Source organism: Drosophila simulans, chromosome 3L, assembly GCF_016746395.2.
Source record: "Drosophila simulans strain w501 chromosome 3L, Prin_Dsim_3.1, whole genome shotgun sequence".
NCBI lineage: Eukaryota > Metazoa > Arthropoda > Insecta > Diptera > Drosophilidae > Drosophila > Drosophila simulans.
In genome coordinates this window covers 13,612,391-13,634,211 of record NC_052522.2, presented here as the reverse complement: position 1 = coordinate 13,634,211, position 21,821 = coordinate 13,612,391, and the positions used below count along the sequence as shown (strand labels likewise).

The 21,821-nt window shown below is 45.3% G+C and overlaps 2 protein-coding genes across 2 annotated transcripts; one reads left to right on the top strand and one right to left on the bottom strand.

Moving 5' to 3' along the window:
- Window positions 1-122: 122 nt before the first annotated feature.
- On the top strand, window positions 123-6,860 carry LOC6737980 (alanine--glyoxylate aminotransferase 2-like). Its single transcript, XM_002084759.4, has 4 exons — window positions 123-449; window positions 1,600-1,718; window positions 5,060-5,294; window positions 5,416-6,860. Exons 1-4 carry the CDS (start codon window positions 361-363, stop codon window positions 6,455-6,457), a joined length of 1,485 nt encoding a protein of 494 aa, XP_002084795.1. The 5' UTR covers window positions 123-360; the 3' UTR covers window positions 6,458-6,860.
- Window positions 6,624-21,195, bottom strand: LOC6737979 (hemocytin). Its single transcript, XM_016171437.3, has 26 exons — window positions 20,868-21,195; window positions 20,245-20,340; window positions 20,000-20,164; window positions 19,557-19,940; window positions 19,369-19,496; window positions 19,217-19,312; window positions 18,901-19,098; window positions 18,626-18,789; window positions 18,405-18,562; window positions 18,190-18,344; window positions 17,528-18,130; window positions 16,298-17,416; window positions 15,313-16,206; window positions 14,712-15,260; window positions 13,314-14,636; window positions 13,172-13,250; window positions 12,861-13,110; window positions 12,060-12,807; window positions 11,514-11,999; window positions 10,948-11,454; window positions 10,400-10,883; window positions 8,559-10,336; window positions 8,288-8,500; window positions 7,771-8,226; window positions 7,458-7,714; window positions 6,624-7,400 (listed from the first exon to the last, which is right to left on the bottom strand). The coding sequence occupies exons 1-26, from the start codon at window positions 20,972-20,974 to the stop codon at window positions 7,275-7,277; spliced, it is 11,523 nt and encodes a 3,840-aa protein (XP_016031768.1). The 5' UTR covers window positions 20,975-21,195; the 3' UTR covers window positions 6,624-7,274.
- Window positions 21,196-21,821: the final 626 nt, after the last annotated feature.

The window sequence follows — 21,821 nt, the reverse complement described above, 5'->3', positions numbered from 1 at the left end:
TTACTATATACTTCAAATTATCGCGCCCAAATGGACTCTAATGCGATGAATAATCGACAAATCGATAGGCGCGAGCGAGTTCGAATTCGCAGAGGGAGATGGCAAGATATGCCGCTGTGTGTGTTTATAAGCGAGAACGAAACTTGCTTCGGCAACAATTTCAAACAAGACGTTAAAGGCGACCGTGCCTGCCAGCGACTGTCCAGGAGCCCCGATTATCCTGCCAGGACTCCAGTCTCAACACACGGCTCGAAGCAAATTTAAATCAAGTCACTTGTCAGTTCTAAAAGTGCGCGCTTTTCTGCCGAATTTAAATAACTGAGTTTAAAAAACAAAATTAAAACAAAATACATCTCAAAAATGCCTTTCGCCCACGAGCAACTGAATCTGGTGGCCAGCGAGCAGCTGAGCAAAACGGAGACCATCAAGCTGCGCAACCAGCACATCGGGTAAGTGGCATCCTTTCGTGGTCCTTACGCCGTTATCCTCGCTCGTATCCGTAATCCCTGGTCCGGGTCGTGAGCCTGCGACCTTGCCTTGAATTCGCTCTGGCTGTCAAGGTCAGGCGGCATCCCCCACTCGGCCCACTCATCGCCAGCCCTCTCTTTCGCTCGCATTGGTCGGCAAGCCGCCCGATTTTCTTGTACTTTTGTATTTTTGGCACTGTTGCCAACAGCAGCCACCGGCCACCCAAGGAAATAATATAACAAAAAAAGTGCACAAAAAAAAAAAAGCAGGAAAACAAAGTCATGCAGCAGCGACGCTTTTTTAGATTTGGGCTATATTGATTTTTTATCGCCTGACTGCATAAAAATATTTATAAAACGAATTTGGAAATCTTTTAATAATAATTTCTAAGGGCTTGCTAAGCAGAGTGTTTGCTGTTGATAATCACGTTCATTATATATTTCACATTTGTTCTCGCTTACTTATATATTGTAATCTAAATTGACTGAAAAATATCAATCCAAATTTTCCATTTTGTGGAATATTTTAAAAAAGAACAAAGGCTAGGTAACTTGTGAAATTAATTTCAAATTGCTAGCAATAAATCGAGAAATTCGAAAACAAAAGGGGCCTGTTTTTTATGACTTTGACCTTTACAAAATACGTCAGTTCAGTTTTATTACTTTCATGTTTCTAATATTTTAGGTAACAATTATTGGTTTACTGTATTAAACTAAATACAAATAGCTTATAATTATGATTTTCTAATGGTTAGAATGGAGTTAGGAGCAAAGTGCACTTTTTTGTCCTCATTAAATTGTTAGCAGCTGCGTTCCCGTTCACCTTGTTTGCCTAATGTCAACCCTAAAATGTTTATCAAACACTGCAAGACGCCTTGTTTTTGTCTAACAAACACAAACACAATAACCATTAAACACGGGAGTGGGAACATGGATTATCTTGGTGATAATGAGTACTACTCTGTCGTATATTTGTGAACTGTTGAAATAGGCCCCGGTTAATAGTGTAACTATCGTTCCATATAAGTCATTGCATTTTACATTGTCTGGATTTTATGACTTTACTTAGCTTAGCTAACAACTTTGCCATTCACCTAATTAACCTACTTAATAACTTGCATTTTCCCTATAGACAAGCCTGCCAGCTCTTCTATCGCTCCGATCCACTGAAAATTGTGCGCGGACAAGGTCAATATATGTTCGATGAGGAGGGAACCCGGTATCTGGACTGTATCAACAATGTGGCCCACGGTAAGTCAATCTAAAAAAGTCAATGATAAAAATATGAAAATAAGTAGGAATACAGAATGCGTAAGATCAATAGATCAAAAAAGCAAAGATTATTTTTTACAGCTAGAAATAATATATATACTATATTACATTATTCATCTCGAAAATAAGGTTAATTAGTTGAAAATTAGATGAAAACTGTGGTGCAGGGCGCAGAAAATGATAATTCCATCGCCATCTTTGCAACAAAAAATTGTTATAATTTAGTAGGTGTCGTTAAGTACGTTGCTAGGTCATGTTTTTCGATTTGGAACCGGGGCCTGATGACGATTATTTTGGACCTCCCGTCCGGACGTCGACACTTGGTCGTTGACGGATCCTATTTCTGTTTATGCTGATTAGCAGTGGCACACGCCCGTCAAATGGCCAATGTGCGGATGCAAAGTGCATGTGGTACTGCGGCCATTTGGAGCGTTTGGCAACGCAAGTTCAAGGTTGAGTGCTCAAATAGAAATGTAGATATAGGAACAAGTGGCGGGCCAGACGTCGGCGGCATGTTCAGGCCCCGATTGAGAAGCCCATGTGCGACTGAGTCAGCCTTATCACATCGGCCAACGGCGAAATTTAGATGCTGCCTGCTGGAATCGTAATGGGAATGGGAACGGGAATGGCAATCCGGCGGGCGGGCCTGGCCACTTGGTTCTGATTTCGGGCCCCGGCACAGTGCCGCAGAGCAATAACTGGTGATTAACACAGCGGTGCCATCAAGACAATCGCAATAATAACAACAATAATAACAAATGTCCAGGGGCCGCATTTGCGTATAAAATATACAATGCGTATTACGTACATACATATATCACCGAGGGGGTCCCAGTCAAATCCAGACTAACCATATCAACTTATCAACAACGGTGGCCCAACGGCAATAACAAAAAAACAACGAAGATTGACGTCGGCAACCAATTTGCCAATTTGCTGATTCTGGGATCTAGGTAGCTCACATTGCTTGCGTCTTGTTTGTAATTGTCCAAAACATTTCCTGCTACGGAAAATTTTCCACTTACAAGGTTTTTTTGGCAGCAATTTCCCTAGCGAAAAATTACAATTAATTAGAACTTAATAAGTGTAATGTTAGATATTACAAACCCTTAAATAAAACTAGAAACATAAATAATTAAAAATAGTTTTTTTCAGGGCTTTGAAAAGCTGCCCTTCTATAAAATTAGTTTTTTCTTTTGTATTAGCGTTTGCCGCACTGATAAGATGAGGCCATTGGCATTGCGAATGTACTGAATATAGATGAAATAGATTTGAAAACCCAATGAGATTTGATAACGCCGACTATAGCGTTTATTAATAGCTTTCCTTTTGGTTAATTGCCACCTAAGGGGGCTGATCAATAGGGTCGAAAACAATATTCGAATAAGGGTTATCATCCAAGGGTGCAAAGAGGTAAAGTTGTTTACAGTTCAGTGATAGTCACCTGATAGTGTTTGCACCATCAACTGATCAATAAATCAATCAATCAATGTTGTCCCTTTATATGAAAACACATTCAAAAAGTTGATGATGGATATTGGGATCAGTGAACAATATTTGTAGTGCTCCCCCATTTAATGACCCACTTGCACATTTCGTAGACAATCGCAAAACTCAATCAACCTCGAACAAGTCTTACGATCATCATACGACTGATAGTTGGCCCCTCCACATTCAGAACGTAGTATTGGGTCCGTGCAGAGGCACGTAACTTACGGCTATGCCCATAAGTCATCAATAACAAAGTGTGAAATCAGTCCTCAAGCAAACATGGAGCACTATAACCATGATAAGGTGGCGGGGGCACGTGTGGACGATCTGACGATCTGAATAACAAGTTGTTATGAAACTAGAACCACGTTCCTCGTAATCTCGTGCTACTTTTTCCACTCCGGGTGTCCGACAGCCCGCAACATGTGAACGTCTCGTGCGAGTGGAAATGTACTCGAGATAGGCGCTCGGGCACAGTCCGGAAAAGGGGGCGGGGCTGCACCGGGCTGAGTACACAAGGCGTACAGTCGTGCAGCCCATATGTCCGTACGTAGTCTAGTTTTTCAATATTTGTGCTCGTAGTGCCCCAACCCCACGAGATCTGAGCAATCAGCTGTGCCACTCAGCACACATTGCGAGTGGAAAATTCTGAGCAGATAGTCGGAAAAACACCCCGAGCCAGGGGCCTGCGGGCTGTGAAAAGTCGGACAAACAGCCGATATAAAGAGAAGAGCAAGTGGAAGTGGATGTGTAAGCATGTCAACGCGACCACTTGTAGATTGTCGACCATGTCGCGAAAAACTAAGAAAATTTGCTGATCGCGAAAGAGGAAAACAAGTGGGTGGGCGTTATAAGAATTATAGAAGCATATTATTAATATTCATAATATTAAGTATACGATCTAGATCGAGCTTTAACCAACGATTTTCAATATAGCTAGTGATGAAGATATATACTTAGTAACGCTCCTTCACAAAAGTTTCTAAAAATGTTAGTTTTCCCCAGCATAACTGTACCGCTGTCCCCTCGAGATAATTAAAAACCAAAGTGCAGAGACTCCCCCATGGTCACTTCGATCATTGCAAATCTAATCAGCAAGCGTACGAAACAGAAACGGTCTATTATACGCCATATAATTTCATGCCACTGATATGAAAACTAGAAACGTGAAGGCATCGCGTGAACTTCACGTGATACCTGCCTCGCAGAGCACTACGTCTTATCGGGGCGTGTGAGTCCAAGTCCAAATGCTTCTAATGCGAGTGTACGGGACGGAATTAGAAACGCAATCGGAACGAGTAGTTGACCCCCAAACGTCGCAATCTGTCGCCGTCGACGGGAGCGGAGTGGTCCGGGTCCGGGGCTTATCGCCCATCCGTCGGGGCCTACGGAATAGCGCTACACTTACGGATGGCGACGCCGAGCCCAATGGATCCGGGCCTGTCTGAAAGCGTTTTATTTTCGGTATAGTGCCAGATTGGCCTGCTTATATGCTCAAACAATCGGGCAAGCAAATGGCTCGGGGAAAATCACGTGCGCGACTTGCTTATTTTTAGTAACGCCCTCAGTACAATATTATCACTATTTGGATGATCTATAAATTTGATCTTATAATCGTTTGGTCAGTAGCACTAATTGAAAGCTTTATTTTTGGGTTTTTTTCATCATCGTGAGTTAGCAGTTTGATTAGTTAAAGAGGAGGTCTGGTATTCAGTTCTATAATAGAGTTATTAATTTTACTTTTATTAATACTTGATAACAATTTTAATAGATTGACTGAGATTATTATAACTATACATTAATCATAAATATTACCTCACTCTTTGCAGTGGGTCATTGCCATCCCGAGGTGGTGCGAGCTGGAGCCATGCAGATGGCCACCATCTCGACGAACAACCGCTTCCTCCACGACGAACTGGTCCAGTGTGCTCGCACGTTGACCAGCAAAATGCCGGAGCCTCTGTCTGTTTGCTTCTTCGTCAATTCCGGATCCGAGGCTAATGACCTGGCCCTGCGACTGGCCCGCAACTTTACTAAGCGTCAGGATGTTATCACTCTCGACCAGTAAGTTTCTTATGTTTCATTCTAGATATTAAATGTGCTTTGAAAAATGATTTTATCTTGCTTAGTATTAATTTTGAACAGTAATGAAAAAAGTATGCTAATTTCTTTTATTTCGTTACAGTGCCTATCATGGTCATCTGCAGTCGGTTATGGAGGTGTCTCCATACAAATTCAACCAGCCCGGCGGCGAGGCCAAGCCCGACTACGTGCATGTGGCTCCCTGTCCGGACGTTTATGGCGGAAAGTTCACGGATAAGATGTATCCGGATGCTGACATGGGTGCCCTGTATGCTCAGCCAATTGAGGAAATCTGCCAAAAGCAGTTGGCAAAGGGCCAGGGCGTCGCCGCCTTCATCGCCGAGAGTCTGCAGAGTTGCGGTGGCCAGATTCTGCCACCAGCCGGATACTTCCAGGCAGTCTACGATGCGGTACGCTCTGCCGGAGGAGTGTGCATAGCTGACGAGGTTCAGGTGGGATTTGGACGCGTGGGCAGCCACTACTGGGCATTCGAGACCCAAAACGTAATCCCCGACATTGTGTGTGTGGCCAAGCCCATGGGCAACGGCCATCCGGTGGGTGCGGTAGTCACCACTCCGGAAATCGCTCAGGCCTTCCATGCCACCGGAGTGGCCTACTTTAACACTTATGGCGGCAATCCGGTCTCCTGTGCGATCGCCAATGCAGTGATGCGCGTGATCGAGGAGGAGGGTCTGCAACAGAAGGCTCTTGTTCTGGGTGATTATCTTTTGGAGGAGTGCAATCGTCTGAAACAGGAATTCGAGTGCATTGGCGATGTGCGCGGCGCTGGACTTTTCGTGGGCATCGAGCTGGTTCAGGATCGGAAGGAGCGCATTCCCGACAAGAAGGCTGCCCACTGGGTGGTCAACCGGATGAAGCAGCTTCACAGGGTGCTTGTCTCCTCCGACGGTCCCAACGATAACGTGATCAAGCTAAAGCCGCCCATGTGCTTCAACCGGGAGAATGCGGATGAGTTCCTGCTGGGATTCCGGGAGTGTTTGACCGCCGTGATGCAGGAGCGCCTGGCCAGTGCTACATCCGCCGCCATGGCTGCCACCAGTGGTGTTATTGCCACCGCCGCTGAGACACTGGCCAACAAGACGAAACTTTTCGAGCGGCAGGATCGCCTCATCAAGTCCGTCTGAGGCAGTGCCTGCTGGTTGGCCAATGCCACCACCAACAACGTCTCTTCGCCCGGGCACAAAATAGCTTTAGCCACCAAGGATATTTAAATTATTCCATGATCCCCATGTCCTCTGTTCCCATACAAAATTAGAAGTAATTCCCAAAATTTCCATTTTTTAGGTGTAATATCAAAATCTTTATTTGCTTAGAATTAGCCCCAATTATCTGTAATCTACATTTATATTTTTACGTTGTATAATCATTATCCTGTTCGCCAATTATCTTCTAGTATCTAGAAACGTAGGGAGCCCAGAACGAATTTCTTGAATTGTTATATCCCCAACATCATGTATATATGAATTTATGAATATATTTAGTATATGTTACAAATGTTATTAAAATGTTGCGTATATTTTGTATAAATACAATGCTTTTTTTTCAATTATGAAATTTTGAACTTCTGTGCGATTTCTCGACACATTTAATTTGTGGTAATTAAAGATTTGCTTGTCAAGAGGGGTGAGACTTTACTGATCACGTTGATCAACTTAATTTCATATACAATGGACAACTTGCTTGAAAATATGATTAATGTAAACCAAATGTAGAATATTTGTAAAATATTCTACCGTTTTTGCGTGTATATATAAAAACCCCGATCAGTATGCAAAAGTTTGTTGCCGCTAAAGTTGAGTTACAATTAGAGTTTTGTTGTATGAATAAAAACATCTTATAGCAAATTAAATACAAACAACTTTTTTTTTTTTTTAATTTTATTTTTTATGCTTGACATTCTTAAAACTACGGAAATGACTTTCTCAGGGAACCAATAAGTAATTAATGCCTATGGCTGCCGAGTAACTGAAGTAGTGGAGACGGCGCATCCTGCTGCATTCGCACATCGATTGCAGAGTCCGAGAACTCTGAGCACGGCGAGCATCCGCAGTTGGAGGGCACCTCGTGCTGGAATAAATATATCATTAAATATTTAATGGGAATTTAAAAGAAAATGTGACAAACCTTCTGTGTAAATGTGTGGCCATCCTCGCAAATCATTTTCACGGAAATCGGATGATAGGATTTTATGCTGCAGCAAGTACAGAACTTCTCGTGGATGTCCGTGAGTGTATTGTACTTGGAACCAGAGGAGCAGGCACCCTCGCAGTCGGTGAAGCCCTGAATGGGATCGGCATTCACACATATTCCATGTCCTTGCACAGGGAACTTAAGAATCTCCTTTGTACGCGACTCGGCCAAGGAAACAGGCAAACATGTCGCTGCAAAGAACAAGGAATTAAGACGGACCGGGCTTAGGAAATAGGACTTTACTCACATTTGTCCTCCACCAGTGGCTCCGACTTGCATCGCTTGCAGCAGCCATCTTGGTACACCAGGTGGGATAGGCAACTGCCCACATCAGGACACACTTCTTTCGAGGTGGTAACCAAAAACTGACCATCCTTCTTCAGGCAACTGTAGGTAGTGCAATTATCCGCCGACCTCCAAATTGCGTTAACTTCGTACAGTTTTTGCTCAAAGATGCACGAAGTCTGGACACACTTGCCACAGCATTTGGTTTTGTCCAAGTTCTGGTAGCTGAATCCTGGGGCACAGTCAGTGAGACACTGTTCCAAGGTGCTGATAACCTGGGCATTGCCATCCGGACCATAGGAACATGTCTCCTGCTTGCAAACCTCCTTGGCATGAGTCCACTTATCACCCACTGGCTTGGTGAACTTTGTGGCTTCGTCGAGCTCATACTGAACAATGCACAGATCCTTGGGAGGTACTGAAAGTGAAGTGGGTATTTTTTAAAAGCGCATTTCCAATAATGAAGATATTTTCCCTACCACAAGAGTGCTTGGAGCAGCACATTCCTGGCTCCTTAATGGTCTTCACTTCGTAGAATCGTTCTTGACAGTTAACAGGCGCCTTCGGGCAAGTCTCCGGCTTACACTCAATCTTCTGAGTGGGGCAGCAGCCCTCTTCGACCTTTACAATGATCTCGCCTGGCAGCAGTTCACGCAACTCAATAATTTCGCACTGGTCCTTCGGTATGCACTCTAAGGAATATTAAGGTTAAATAAACACTGTATATATAGGGGAGCTTTAAGGCATTACCGCATATGTACTGCGAACATCCATTGACATCCTTCTTCTCCTTCTTAAATTGTCCAGGACCGCAAATGGGCACCAGAGGAGCAAGGCACAGTTTGGATGGGTCCTTCGTCTCCGGGACACATCGATACCTGGGACAGCACTCATCCACGCTGACTATGGTCTCAGGTCTATAGCCTTCGGCGCAGATATTCTCCTCCACCTGGCACTTCTTTTCCACACACGAGGTCTTTCCTTTAGAATCACACTGACACTCGGTGCACTTATCCTTCTTCCATTTCTCGTCAGGCAAGTGGAGTCCATCATCGCACTTTGTGCACGCTATTTCGGGCACACACTTCCCACCATCCATTACCTTTCCAGGGGGACAGAAGCAGCCCTCGAATCGCTCCGAGCTCAAGCACATTTCATCAGTCTTAACGGTATGAACTACTGCCTCGTTTTTGAGACTCACTGCATCGAATTCGGATAAAGCTTTGATGGTATCGCAATTCTTAGCACAGCCGCATGGCTCGTAAACCATATCGCTGGGACATTCGTAGGGACACAGTTGAGGTCTTCTCCAATTGGTGCATATGCCGTGCTGGTTACACTCCTTGGCATAAGCGGCCAGAGCCACGCAGACTCCTTGCTGGGTGTTTCCGGGCTTGCAGATGTCCTGCTGACAGGCGGAGACATAGGCAATGGGATCCACAGCCAAAGGACACTTGCCAAATAGCTCAGCATTGTAGAACTGCAAACAGGGATCCTTCTCTGGCGGTAGGGGTATGCAGTGCTCCTTGGGCACATCCTCACTAAGACACTCTTCAACCAATCCCAGCTTGGGCTCATCCGCCTGCCAGCTTTGGATCACATCCACTCCTGCTTTCTTTTTAGCCGGATTGGGCTGAAGATCGTTGGCTGCATTGCCATTACAGTCGCCGCAAAGTCCCTCCATCTTGCTTCCATATTTGATACTTGGTACGCCCAAGGAGAATATGAGGTCTTCGAAGGAGGCAGTCAATTCCACATGGGATTCCGGGAGGGAGAGCACCAGTTCCTTGCCTACCACTTGCCGAAGGCTAATCCAACTATCTTTGTATGGTATTTTCTTAACCTCGAATCCATCGACCAGGACCTGCAGGGATTTGGGTTTCTGTGGAACGCGCTGAACATGAATAACATGGTCACCGTTGAGAATGTGCAGGGACTTAGCGCAGCTGCCGCCTTCCACTGGAGTGGGCTGTCCCAGTTTCTTACAGTCATCCATGCTAACATACACCTGGAATGTGTGGACACCAGGGAGGACGACATCGCGTGACAGCAGATAGGTGCAGTTTCCATTAAAGCTAAAACTCTTCCGGTCGTATGTCATGTACTTGGAGGCGCCCAATGAGTTGCACACACAGTCCTTGCACTCGGATATGGGCACGCAGTTGGGACCCTTACGGACAGTTCCCTCGGGACAATAACATCCCGGGAAGCAGGCATCCGGAAGCACTGGGCAGTCGTCTCCATGAACATTATCGCAGGATGGCTCACAACGTCTCTTGTAACAGTCGGTGTGAACCAATGGCGAGGGACAATTGATCTCGCACTGGGCCACGGCTCTCCATGTAGTCAATTGAACTAGTGGGTTTACACTAAGACACTTCTTCACGAAGCTCTCCAAGATGGTACACTTGCAGGCGGCAGGATCTCCATTGTTGGCCATCATGCAATTGCAGGCAGCTTCGAGACAGTAATTGTTAAGGAATTGCTTGTAGTTAACTGCCTTGTGGCAACGAGCAAAGGTTGGATGACTGTAAAAAAGGTTAATATATCAATTCTTTTGCATTGCAGGGAAATATTCTCTGAATACTTACTGAATGATGTTACACAGCTGCAAGGCCTTTGCCTGCATCTCCCTGGGACACTTAAGATCTCCGCATTGGTCCTTGGGTATCCGCTTATCATACCAACTGTCGCCGAACTTTTCTGTATTTGGAATAATCTGACCATCTGGTGATCTCTTGTCGTCCTTCGGGTTTCCGTTGTAGTAGCCACACAAACCATCGACGGTGCGAATAAACTTGGATGATATGCCCACTTTGACGATTCCAATGTCATCGAGCTGTACCCAGAAGCCATATTTGGTGGACACGGCCAGGAGAGTCTTGCCCGGCTGGGAAACAACGAATGAAGCCTTGCAAATGGGCGAATTTATCAATTGCTGCACTGTAAACTCGTAGCCATTAAACTTGAGTTTGAGATGAGGCAAAAGGATTAACTCATTGCCAGCCTCGGTGTCTTGAATGGTGATCACCTTGTGACAGACTTTGCGTGTCTCATCGCTACACTGCTGATGGACTAAGGATCAAGAACAAATAATGACAATAAGTACAGTACCTTAACGTAAAATTATATATCTTACCCGATATTGACCAACTACTCTTATGAATATCTCTGGCCAGGATGTGGCTGCAAGGTCCGTATTTGAAAACAGTTCCATCAAAGGTGGTAAAGCTTTTGCCACTGATTTCACACACATCATCTTTGTTGGGTCGAAGAACGCAGGTGTATCTCAGGCAGTCTCCCACTTTGGACGCACTCATATCCAATTCCACGTCGTATTTCTCAGGACACTTTGGTTCCGTGCAGGTGACAGTCTCGTTTTTGTCCACTTGCTTGCTGGGAATGGGCACACAAGTGAACTCATCGCACTGCTCTTCCAGTTGGAAGTCCAATTCCCGGTTGGGCATAGCCAGAATTTGTTCCTTGGACGATATGAACTTGGTCTTTGTAATAGTCGTTCCATCGTCCACTATTGACACCTGCTTCGAAAAGGTGAACATCTTTGACATCTTTCTAGACTTCTTCTCCGTAATCCTAATTTTCATTTGAGGCGGACAAACGGGGACGGGGCATGTAATGACTTCAGCTGTAACAAAACAATTTAATATTCAAAATAAGGAAGCTGTGATTTTTTATGCGACTCACTCTCATTCTTTTCTCGGCTGACGTCAGGCTCAACAGTGAATGAATCACTGCAACTGGCATCCTCATCATCAGCACAATCCTGAACACCATTGCACCAGAGAATTTCGGGTATGCAATCACCACTGGACGGGCACAATCTTTGGTGTTTGGGACATGGTTCGCACTTACAGAAACAGTCACTGGTAATTACTGGACGCAATTTACCGCCCAGACATGGCGGGCACTTCTTGGGTTTGCAATTCTTATGACCACCGAGCACGCAGACGCAATCCTCGCAAGCTGAGTTCTCAAATTTGCTACCTATCGGATAACTCACATAGTTCTCTATGCAAGGACAGAGATTGTGTTGAACACAGGTATTGCCATCCCAGAAGAGTTGATCCTGGCACTGACATCCAGTAGTCGGACTGGAGGTCGACACACCATCGCAGACATTGCACTTGGTGGGCTTGCTCTCCTCAACGGGCACTTGACGTTGTATTTCAGCTTTAAATAATATATAAGGTTACATTGGGATAAGGGATTAAAAAGAAACTAAAAACTTACGATATGGTAAGAAGCATCCGAGTGGTTCGATACGCATATTGATGTTCTTCTCCCAGTAAGCCGGCACAATCTTAATGTACTGCGTTAGAATGGGATTCTTAAAATGATGTCTGCGCTCAGTTTCAGCATCGTGGTTCGCCTCAAAGATGCGTGGCTGTCCTTCGGTTGAGAGAACTGTATTCCAAGTGGGTTTCTTCTTCGAGAACATCACCTTGTAGCCAGTCACCCATCCATCTGGACCACCCTTGGTTACAAATCCAGATATATTTCGTGGCTCCAAGAAATCAAACTCAATGAACTCGTTTTGACTATTTGCCAATGGGCGCCATGCTAGTGGTGTCGATAGCTTTAGCAACTCCAGAAGCTGTGATTTCTTTCCCAAATTGGGTTGCTGCCACAAACTGCTCGATTGAACTTGATCCTGGTACATTTTACCCTCATCCACGCCCATGAGATCAATGCATTCCAGATCTACCAATCGAGCTGGCCGCTCAGTGATGGGTGGAATTGTTGGAACTGTGGGCACTGGCTTAGGCTCTTCCTTATCTCCACAGATCAGGAGCTCCACACGCATGGCGATAGAGCCATGCCATTTAAGGGGATAAATGCGAAGGGAACTTGCTTCAACGGGGATCTTAAATAGAGTCTGGACTGGAGCCCTTGAATCCAGGGGGCCATTGAACATTTGGGGCTTCTCCGTTTCGTCCACGAGATAATGGTAGGCGATTCCATCATGACTGTGAAGGATCTGCAGTAACAAATTAATCAAAAATTCAAAAGTAAGGACTAACAAGTTCTTACCTTGAAAAGAGTAACGTAGTTATCGAACTCCGGGCTACCAGCCATTACCACACCATAGAATGGCTCTGGCTTTGCAAAGTTTAGTTCCAGATACTGCATCTGATCGTTGATGCTAGGTGACCAGCTGCCCCTCGGTTGTTCTTTGGTCAGACGAGCCATTTTCGGGCCATGTTCGGGCGCCAACTGAGAACTGGCATTGAAAATGCTATCGGGCAGTGAATGTGCATGGTTTTCAATCTTGGGAATGAGGCTAAACAAAAATAGTTCGAAATCAATAGAGTTTTAGTTATGATGGGATAAAGATTTCCTACCGCTCTGGAGAACATTGTAGAGGTGGTGTTAGGGTAACAGGGTAAATTGGAACCAGAGGTATCGGATCATCTTCGTCAACTAAAATAAAAAAGAGAAAATATATTATGTATGTATGGTTAATGAGTTCAACAAGCCACGTACCTCCTTTCTCGGGAACTGGTTCTGGTTTATTGGGCACACAGGTGAAGGCATTGTCGATGCACTGACACACCTCAAAGTCTCCAAGCACGGGTTTGTGCGGCTGAACGTAGTGTTCCGCCTTGTCCATGCAAGGACATTCATCAGCATGAACGCAAGTGTCCTCATCGCGCCAAAACTTTCCGAGCTTGGGGCAATCTGGTCGCAGCTCGTCCACACAACCAGGCTTACAGTGTTCGCCAACCTGACAGAGACCTCTCTTCTTTAGAATGCTGCCATAGTAATGACACGTGTGTTCACACTGATTGGCACACTCTGACTTTATTTTGCCGGGTGGACATTGCTTGATGGGCTCAAATTCCGGTTCTGGTTCGGGTTTCAAGCCACAGTTTGGTTTGATCTCCGTTACGGTTGCAATATGATCACAAATCAACATGGTCGGATTAAACATCATGTACTCCCCGCAGGTTTTTTCCACGTAGATCCATCCGCCCTCAACTCCCTTGGGCTGGCAATGCAAGAACTTGTGGCAATCTCCTGGGAATTCCTTGTACTCCACAACGGCAGCATCGCAGGCCAGACCAAGTTGTGGCTTTTCAGTGGGCTTGGGCACTTCGGACTCTAGTTCCTCATCGCACTGGCAAAAGGCGCGCAGTTCATAATCGTGACATTTTCCAATACACCGAAGACCCTCTTCCAGACTGCAAACCACATTCTCGTCCATTTGCTCCGGTGCCTCGTGGGTATCCTTAACCCGGCACTCCACCTTGGTCATATATTGCTTGAGGCATGTGCCGTAGACATTTTCCATTCTATCGTAGCGTGGCACCTTCTCCTCATCATTTAGCCGCACACTCTTGTCCGATGTATCACGATCCTTGTCGCACCATCGAGTCCATCCCTTGACGCACTTGGTCTGATTTTGAGTAGCCAGAGGCGTTGGTAGAGTCGTGCCCTCAACGAGTGGAGCCGGATGTCCTGTCGTTACAGGAACATCACACTTTACACCGCTGCAAATCTCCTTGCGCTTGGAGCACCGACAGGTGGCACAGGAATCCGTAAAGGTAATGTCACCTTCGTAGAATGTCTTTCCATCTCTCACCATACACACTGGCTTGCACTCGGCTTTGGGCACACAATCGCGGTAGGTGTCGTTTAGGTAAATGAATCCATCCTCGCACGGCTTGATGTGGCATCCCTCGAGGCAGTTCTCCCGGTTACACATGCGCTCCGCAATTCCTTGATCGAGGAAGTTATCACAGGTCTCCACAGCACAGGCAGGAGTGCAGGCTTTATAGTCCGAACAGTGGGGATCACATTGCATGGCTACATAGAAGGATATGATATGGTTAAGATGAATCAATATTTGTAAATGTGGTAAGGTAAGTAATATATACTCACGGCAGAAATGCTGTGATCTCCAGCGAATATTGATGCCTTTTTGGGCACAAGCATCCGCATAGGCAGCCATAGCAGTGCAGAGACACTCGCAATCGCCGCCCTGATCGCAGGCACATGTATCGAAAATGCATCGTTTCCAGAAGCGTTCCAGAGGAACTTCAGCATGGCACTCCTTGAACAGATCCGACTTCAGAGCTCCACACTTCAGTTGCGCCCAAGTCTCGCGCTCCGGGTGCTTTTTGCAGGCATCGATGGGCGCCACTGGAGCTGAGCAGTGAGGCTGCAATTTCCAGGCATGGCCAAAGAGCATGGGACTCGTCTCCAATCCCATCGAGGGTGTCTGCATATCATCCAGACTATTGCCATTATAGTTACCGCACAGGCCGCTTACTTTCTGGCGCCACTCGTTGCCCAGCTTCACGTAAACCCGAGTGCCTTCGTCCCACTTCACTTGCAACTTCAGCGGGATCACCTCCACCACCACAAAAACTCCAGCTTTGTAGATGTGGAAGGCATTGTGACCTTTTGAGTTGACACTGTCACGAAGCTCTATAACAAATAAATTAAATAATATGATAAATAAGAAACGAAATTTACCTACTTTTAATAGGCGTCTTGTTGGGATCAGTGCTGTACGCAGAGTCTGCACTCAGAAGCAGCGATTCTTCAGCATGGCCAGTGAGAGCAATTTCCAGGGACTTTGAACAAGTCACACCCATGGTGCCACATAAAACATTCTGGATGGTTATGCTGAAGCCATCGCCATTGTCGAAAACTCCCTTCGCAAGGACATAGTCACAAGCGCCCTGGAAGTCGAAGTCGTGGCCATCGAAGGTGGTGAAGTGGGAATCACCCCAAACGCTGCACGTAGACTCGCAGCCATTCTTCGAGCATTTCCAGTTGCCAGCCCTGCACTCGCAGAGATTGCAGTCCTCCTTGATCTTCTCGCCGTCATCGTAGCTCTTTCCGGCATGGTGGCAGGAGCAGTTGCCGGGCAGAACGCAGGCCAAGCGGGAAGTATCATAAACGTATCCCTCCATGCAAACGCATCCGGGAAGACAATCCGAAGAGTCGGCCACATACTTGTCCATGTTCTTGCACGTTTTCGGTTCCTTGGGCGCACATTTGGTAAACTCGGCGTAGGGTTGCTTGGCACATTTTGAGCGCAGCTCTGACGATGGCGGATACTTATCTTTGTCCCCCGGCTCGGCATCCTGGCAGTCCCACACGCCTTCTGTGCAGGTGCACAAATCTAGGAATTTCTCTCCCGGTCGCACCTCTTTGTAGCCCGGTCGGAAGGACATGCCGTCAAAATTGCAATGGCACATCTTCTTCGGCACGCACTCGCCGTCTTCGCTGACATATTCTCCATGGGGACAGCGACATCCCTCGACGCACTCCCGCTTGCAAGATCCTTTGCTGGGGAGATCGTCGCAGGATAAGGCACAACCATCACCGCACTCGTCAAACACTTGACCCAAGGGACATTTTACAGCTAATAAGAGAATATGAAACATCAATATGAAACATTTTTCTTATAAGAAATATTCTTTTAAAGAAGGACCTTGAAACATCACAAAACTCACCGCATTCCTTGACAGACATTCGCCAGCCCGTCTTAACACCCTGTCGCATGCATTCTGTGCCATAGGCGGAAAGGATGGGACAGAAGCACTTCGACATTTCATCCTTGCATGCGCATGTATCGTAGAGGCAATCCTCATAGAACTGCTCTGGCTCCACCAGGAAGTGACAGTCCTGGAATATGTCCTGAAGAATCCAATCACAGAACTTCTCTGCCTGGGCTTTCTTCTCCGGGTTCAAAGTGCAGGGATGAGGTCCTTGATGGGTTTCAGCCTTAAATTGACAAGTGTCCTTTGTGCGCCACTTGTCCGCAAAGGGTTCCACGGCCGTTTCCACATCGCCCTCAGGCGTTAGAAAATCATCCTGTGTGTTGGAGTTAAAGGTTCCGCAAAGGCCCTGAGTTTGGCCACGCAAACTGGGCGGTGCATCGATATACACCCGTGAAACTCCGTCCCACCAGACGCGTATGCCATCTGCGAACTCCACAGTCAGGAAGGTGGAACTTGCCCGGCGGATGAGGACCTCACCCAGTCCAAGCATCTTGGGTAACTTGGCAATGGGCTTGTCATTAACTATCGTGGTCAGTCCTTGATCGAGCTTGATAACTGATGGGGTGCCATCGCGCAGGATAAATCGAATGGTCACCGCTTTTGTGCATGACGGATCATCGGGAGCGACAAAATTCATTGACTCAGAAACGGCTCCCGAGCAAGCCACATTCTCCGCCTCTACCGAAATATTTTGGGTCTTCAGAAGATGATAGGAACATTTTCCCATAAAATCATATCGTTTGCCATCGAATGTCTGATAATGCGGATCTCCAACGGCACCACATCGTGCGCCACATTTATCCTCCGTGCAGCGCCACTGACCGTTCTTACAGGTGCAGGTGTTACAATTCTTTTTCACAGTCGACTCCGGCTTGAATTCCTTGCCGCGAAGGGAACATGGGCAAAGTTCTCGAGTGATGCAGGCCTCCTTGTACTGCACAGTTCCTTCCGGACAAAAGCAGCCTTCGTTGCAAGCGCCTTTTGAGGCTGGTAGCGCCAGGTCTGAATCGCAAGTGGGCTCCACATTTGGACCACAGGCCTGATAAACGCGCCCAAAGCCGCAACTGATGGCTGGAAAAGAAAAATGTCGGTTATTAAGTTATTCAAATCGAAGCAAATTTTCTGTTTTACAATACCGTAAGTTACTTTCTTTTGATTAATATTTTGATCTTGCTGACTTACGACAAATTTCCAGATTGCGCCAACCGTGCTCCAGTTTAATGCCCTTGAAGGCGCACTCCTTGGCCAGCATGGCAATGGCATCGCAATTGCAGCTTTCCGGATGCTCTCGATTGGCACAATTGCAGTAGTCCGCCATGCAGGTGCGGATCAAGGCGTCGTAATTGAAGGGTTTAATGCAGTCACCGAGCTTTTCGTTGGCCAACAGACGCTCACAGACTGATACAGCCTTTTGTAGCTTGGATTGCTCGCAGGAATCCATACCGAACTCCATCTCTGCACTGTTCTCCACCTGACACAATTCACTGCGATCCTCGACGCGCCAGGCATCTGCGAAGGCCTTGACAGTGGCCAGCTTTTTGCCCGTTCTGGAGGTCAAGTCCGTGTTAGAATCACCATCCAGGGTTCCACAGAGACCTCCAACTTTTCCCCACATTTGTGGTCCCGCCTGCACGGAGACATACTGCCGATGATCCCAATCCAGCTTGAGGCCTACAGACTCAAGATCGATCTGCACATGCTGTGCCACTGGCATGACCTTCATGCCCATAACCTGGACAGGCATAGGAAGTTTCTTAATCGGTGTGGTCAGCTGCATGGTGCCATCTTAAAGGATTTTTGTTATAAATAATTTCACATGTTTAACTTTGTATCAAAACTCTTACTCAGGTTTTCAAAAGTGTATAGAACCGATTGCCAAAGAATTTTCAGGGTGTGTGCGCAGCCATATCCAGAGCCATAAGGACAAGCCTTCAGGATGATGTCGAATGTACCCGATACCTTGTCTGTAATTAGCGTGTGTGAACAGGATAGAGGAGCCCTGTTGGGAGCAATGGATTAATCAAACCGATTTACTTATATTTTATAGCACTTCACTTACTTGAAAACCAGACCATCAAAGGTTTTCATGTTAATACCACCCCAAGTGGTACAAAGTGCTGGTCGTGGGGTTTTGTCGATGACGATATCCAAATTGTTGCTCTGGTACAAGGAATAGCTGCTCATGGTGACAACAGTTTCCTCCGATGACCACCATTCCTAAATTAATTTTCCTTTTAATTTCTTTTTTATTTCAGATGAAAACGATGCAAATTTACGTACACTTCGTCTTTCCAGATCCCGATATTTTGCCAGCAGAGCAAGTAGTTTTTGACGTTCTGTTTGGAGTTCATAAGCCATTTCACCACTCATTCCGCGATGATAAACGCCATTCTGATGCGTTACACCTTGCATGGATGATGTGGAACGAACGGTGTATCCAGGAGCTGTGGTATTTTGATTTAAGAAATAAAAAATCTACCCTTAATTTTATAATCTTAATATGCGACTTGTAAGACTTGGATAACTATTATTAAAGTTATGTTGAAGATACATACGGAAAATACACTTTGGAAGCGGTGCAGGCAGATATTGTCCTTGCAGATAGCTACACTTGTACTCTATGTCAATTCGTCCTTGGATTTTTAATCCTGGCACTTGAGGGCAGCTAAATGTGCAACGAGCGTCGTCCATTTCGTAGGCACACTTGTAGTTTCCATTAAAATTTGTATTAGTCACATTGCATCTGTCAATGTCTGTAAGAAGTAAAAAGAAATTAAAGTGGCTTTTCTACAATCAAGAGGGGGGAAATTATATATACGATAACTAAAATGTTATAATGTTTATATTTTGAAGTATAATCTGTTTACTTACTATATTGACAATGGTTTCCGCGGAACATCTTAGAGCACTGACAGACATTAAAACTAATGCACTGACCTCCGTTTTGGCAGGCTGGCGCACAAGTAGCTGAAAGAACAAGTTTGAATTAAAAAACTCTCAACTTCTTAGAGGCTTCTGCTCACGAGCACAATCTGGAGTTTTGGATAGCCCAGATTTGGTGTGCACCCACTGGCCATTGCGGCACTCAATGTTCGTAATTCCACTGCCGTCTGGGAACTGGAATCCTCTCATGCACTCCGCGTGGCACATACTTAGAAAATAAATGGATTGTAGCATTCCTATATAAAGCCAGACCTATATAAGAGCTCACTTGTTCTTGCAGGAAACTTTGGAGTTCTTCGGTGCCTTCGGAAAGGATGCACATATGGACTTCTTCTGCTGGCACAGTGGACCGTAGTAGTTCTCCGGACACTGGCACACTCCGGCGGAGATGCAGATGCCATTGTTTTGGCATTGAGGTGTACATTGTGCCTGGCAGGGCGGCACCTCCGCAAAGACGGAGTTGCCTATGATCCATCCATCGTTGCTGCAGAACATCTCCAGGACTGAAACGTCCTGTGCGAAGCTATAGCCAGTTGGGCAGAAGACTTTGCAACGACCATTGTGGCATTCAGACTGAACATTGGATGGCAGTTGGAGGGCTGAACATTTTCCGAAGGCAGCTAGATGGGGTCCTCCGCCTCCGTAAAAGTTGCTGTTGAAGATTTTATGTTAACACTTCGGATATATTTCCTAGTTTTTATTTATAATTACCCCTTGCCACCCATGCCTAAAAATCCCAAGGTTTTGGTAAGCAGTCCTCCAGCGGCATGAGACGTCTTTATGCCGCCATAACCTCCACCGCCACCTCCACCAACGCCATATCCTCCTCCGTAACCACCACCGCCTCCTCCAGAACCACCATAAGTGTATCGTGCACTATAAAATAATGTAATCCAGTTATATAATCCCCCGCTGAACTTGGCGAATTATCGCGGTTTCTTCGGACTTATCATTACCTAACTGCTGGGGCTTTGAGGATGTTGAAGCTAATGTGGCGTTCGTTCCGTTCGTTCTCCTTATCGACGACTTCCGGTGCGGCCTGGAGCAGCGGGCTAAATTCGCAAATAATCATTAGGACACAAAGCTTACTTTTACGCAGCTAGCAATTAGAATGTTGAAAGGACCATATTTTCAGGGATTTTAGCGAAAGGACTTATTTTTTTAGGGTATCGTAGTGGTAATTTTGAAGAAAAAAAAAAACACTTTTTTTGCATTAAACTGGATGTGAGTTGTAAAATCTTTGTCCTTACAATACATTTGGTTTATATTTAAAACAACGACATTAATGAAAGTAATTTTTCGATTTAAAAACATATAAAGTATTATAAATATATATATTTAAATCTTCATTTTTAAACTTTGATGGCTATTATATGGTTTATTCAATTGTTATGATTCAAGGATATAACAATATTATTGAAGAAAAATCTAGTCAGACACGCAGTTCACATCCATGTATGTATATTAATGTTCACAATGAATTTTTCCAAAATAATTATTTTTCAAGACGTATTTATTCCTATAATATCCGCTGTTTGTATTTATTTGCTCAAAAACTGTAACTTTCTTCTCCACTCACTTGATAACCTCGTCGTCATCATCGGTAATTATAATGTCCCCATCCTCTGTCAACACAGATGAAATAAAAAGCAGACATAACGACACTATAATCACTTTGTTAGCCATTTTGTTAGGCTAATCGGAAATTCTTGGTTGAATTGTATATACAGGAAAATCCTGTTGGTATTTAGCACTGGTAATCCATTTCTGCAAGGACACTGCGAAGCTGTTAGTCCTTCTTAAAATCCGGGCTTAGAATTCACTGTTAAAACTTTTACACTTAGCACTTTTCACTGTATTTATATCCACTGAACTTGACGATTTCGATGCGCGATCGCGACTAATGGTCCCCATGAATGGGGAGCCCCTTTTATAGGCCCGATTCCGAAGCTGGTTTATCAGAACACTCGGAATTGTTAGGCACAAGCCCACTACTTATCCACAATCCGCAAAAAAAAAGCACCATCTTCAGCTTATCGGCATAGCCGTTCTTAAATTAGCAACGCGAATGTACCAAATCTGTGCCAAGTTTAAGCTGATACTAATGCCTCCCTGATAGCGGCATTTCCGGAACCTATGTCATAACTTTACTAAAGTCCACGATGGGGGTAAGAATTTTTTGACTTGGGGTAGCCCCTTCTGCTGATATGTCGCCATTCAAGAGTTATCTGGTCTACAAATAGCTGCTGAACGTAAAGCGTCTTACGCAGAAACATATCCATTGGCATTGAACTTGGGTGGCGGAATATAAACACTTTAATGTTGGCCAAGGGTGAATATTTCAAATATTCAACGTACATCATTGTGACCGTTAAAAGTTATCGGTTCAAGCAGTGCAAATATTGAATGGAAGCAGTTTACGCTTCATTCGACCAGCAGCTTATATCGTAGCTCGCTAGAGGGCGCATTGGTGTCAAAATTAGTAAAGTGAATTGAACCTGCCTGCAGAAATAAATTTTAACTTAACTATTTA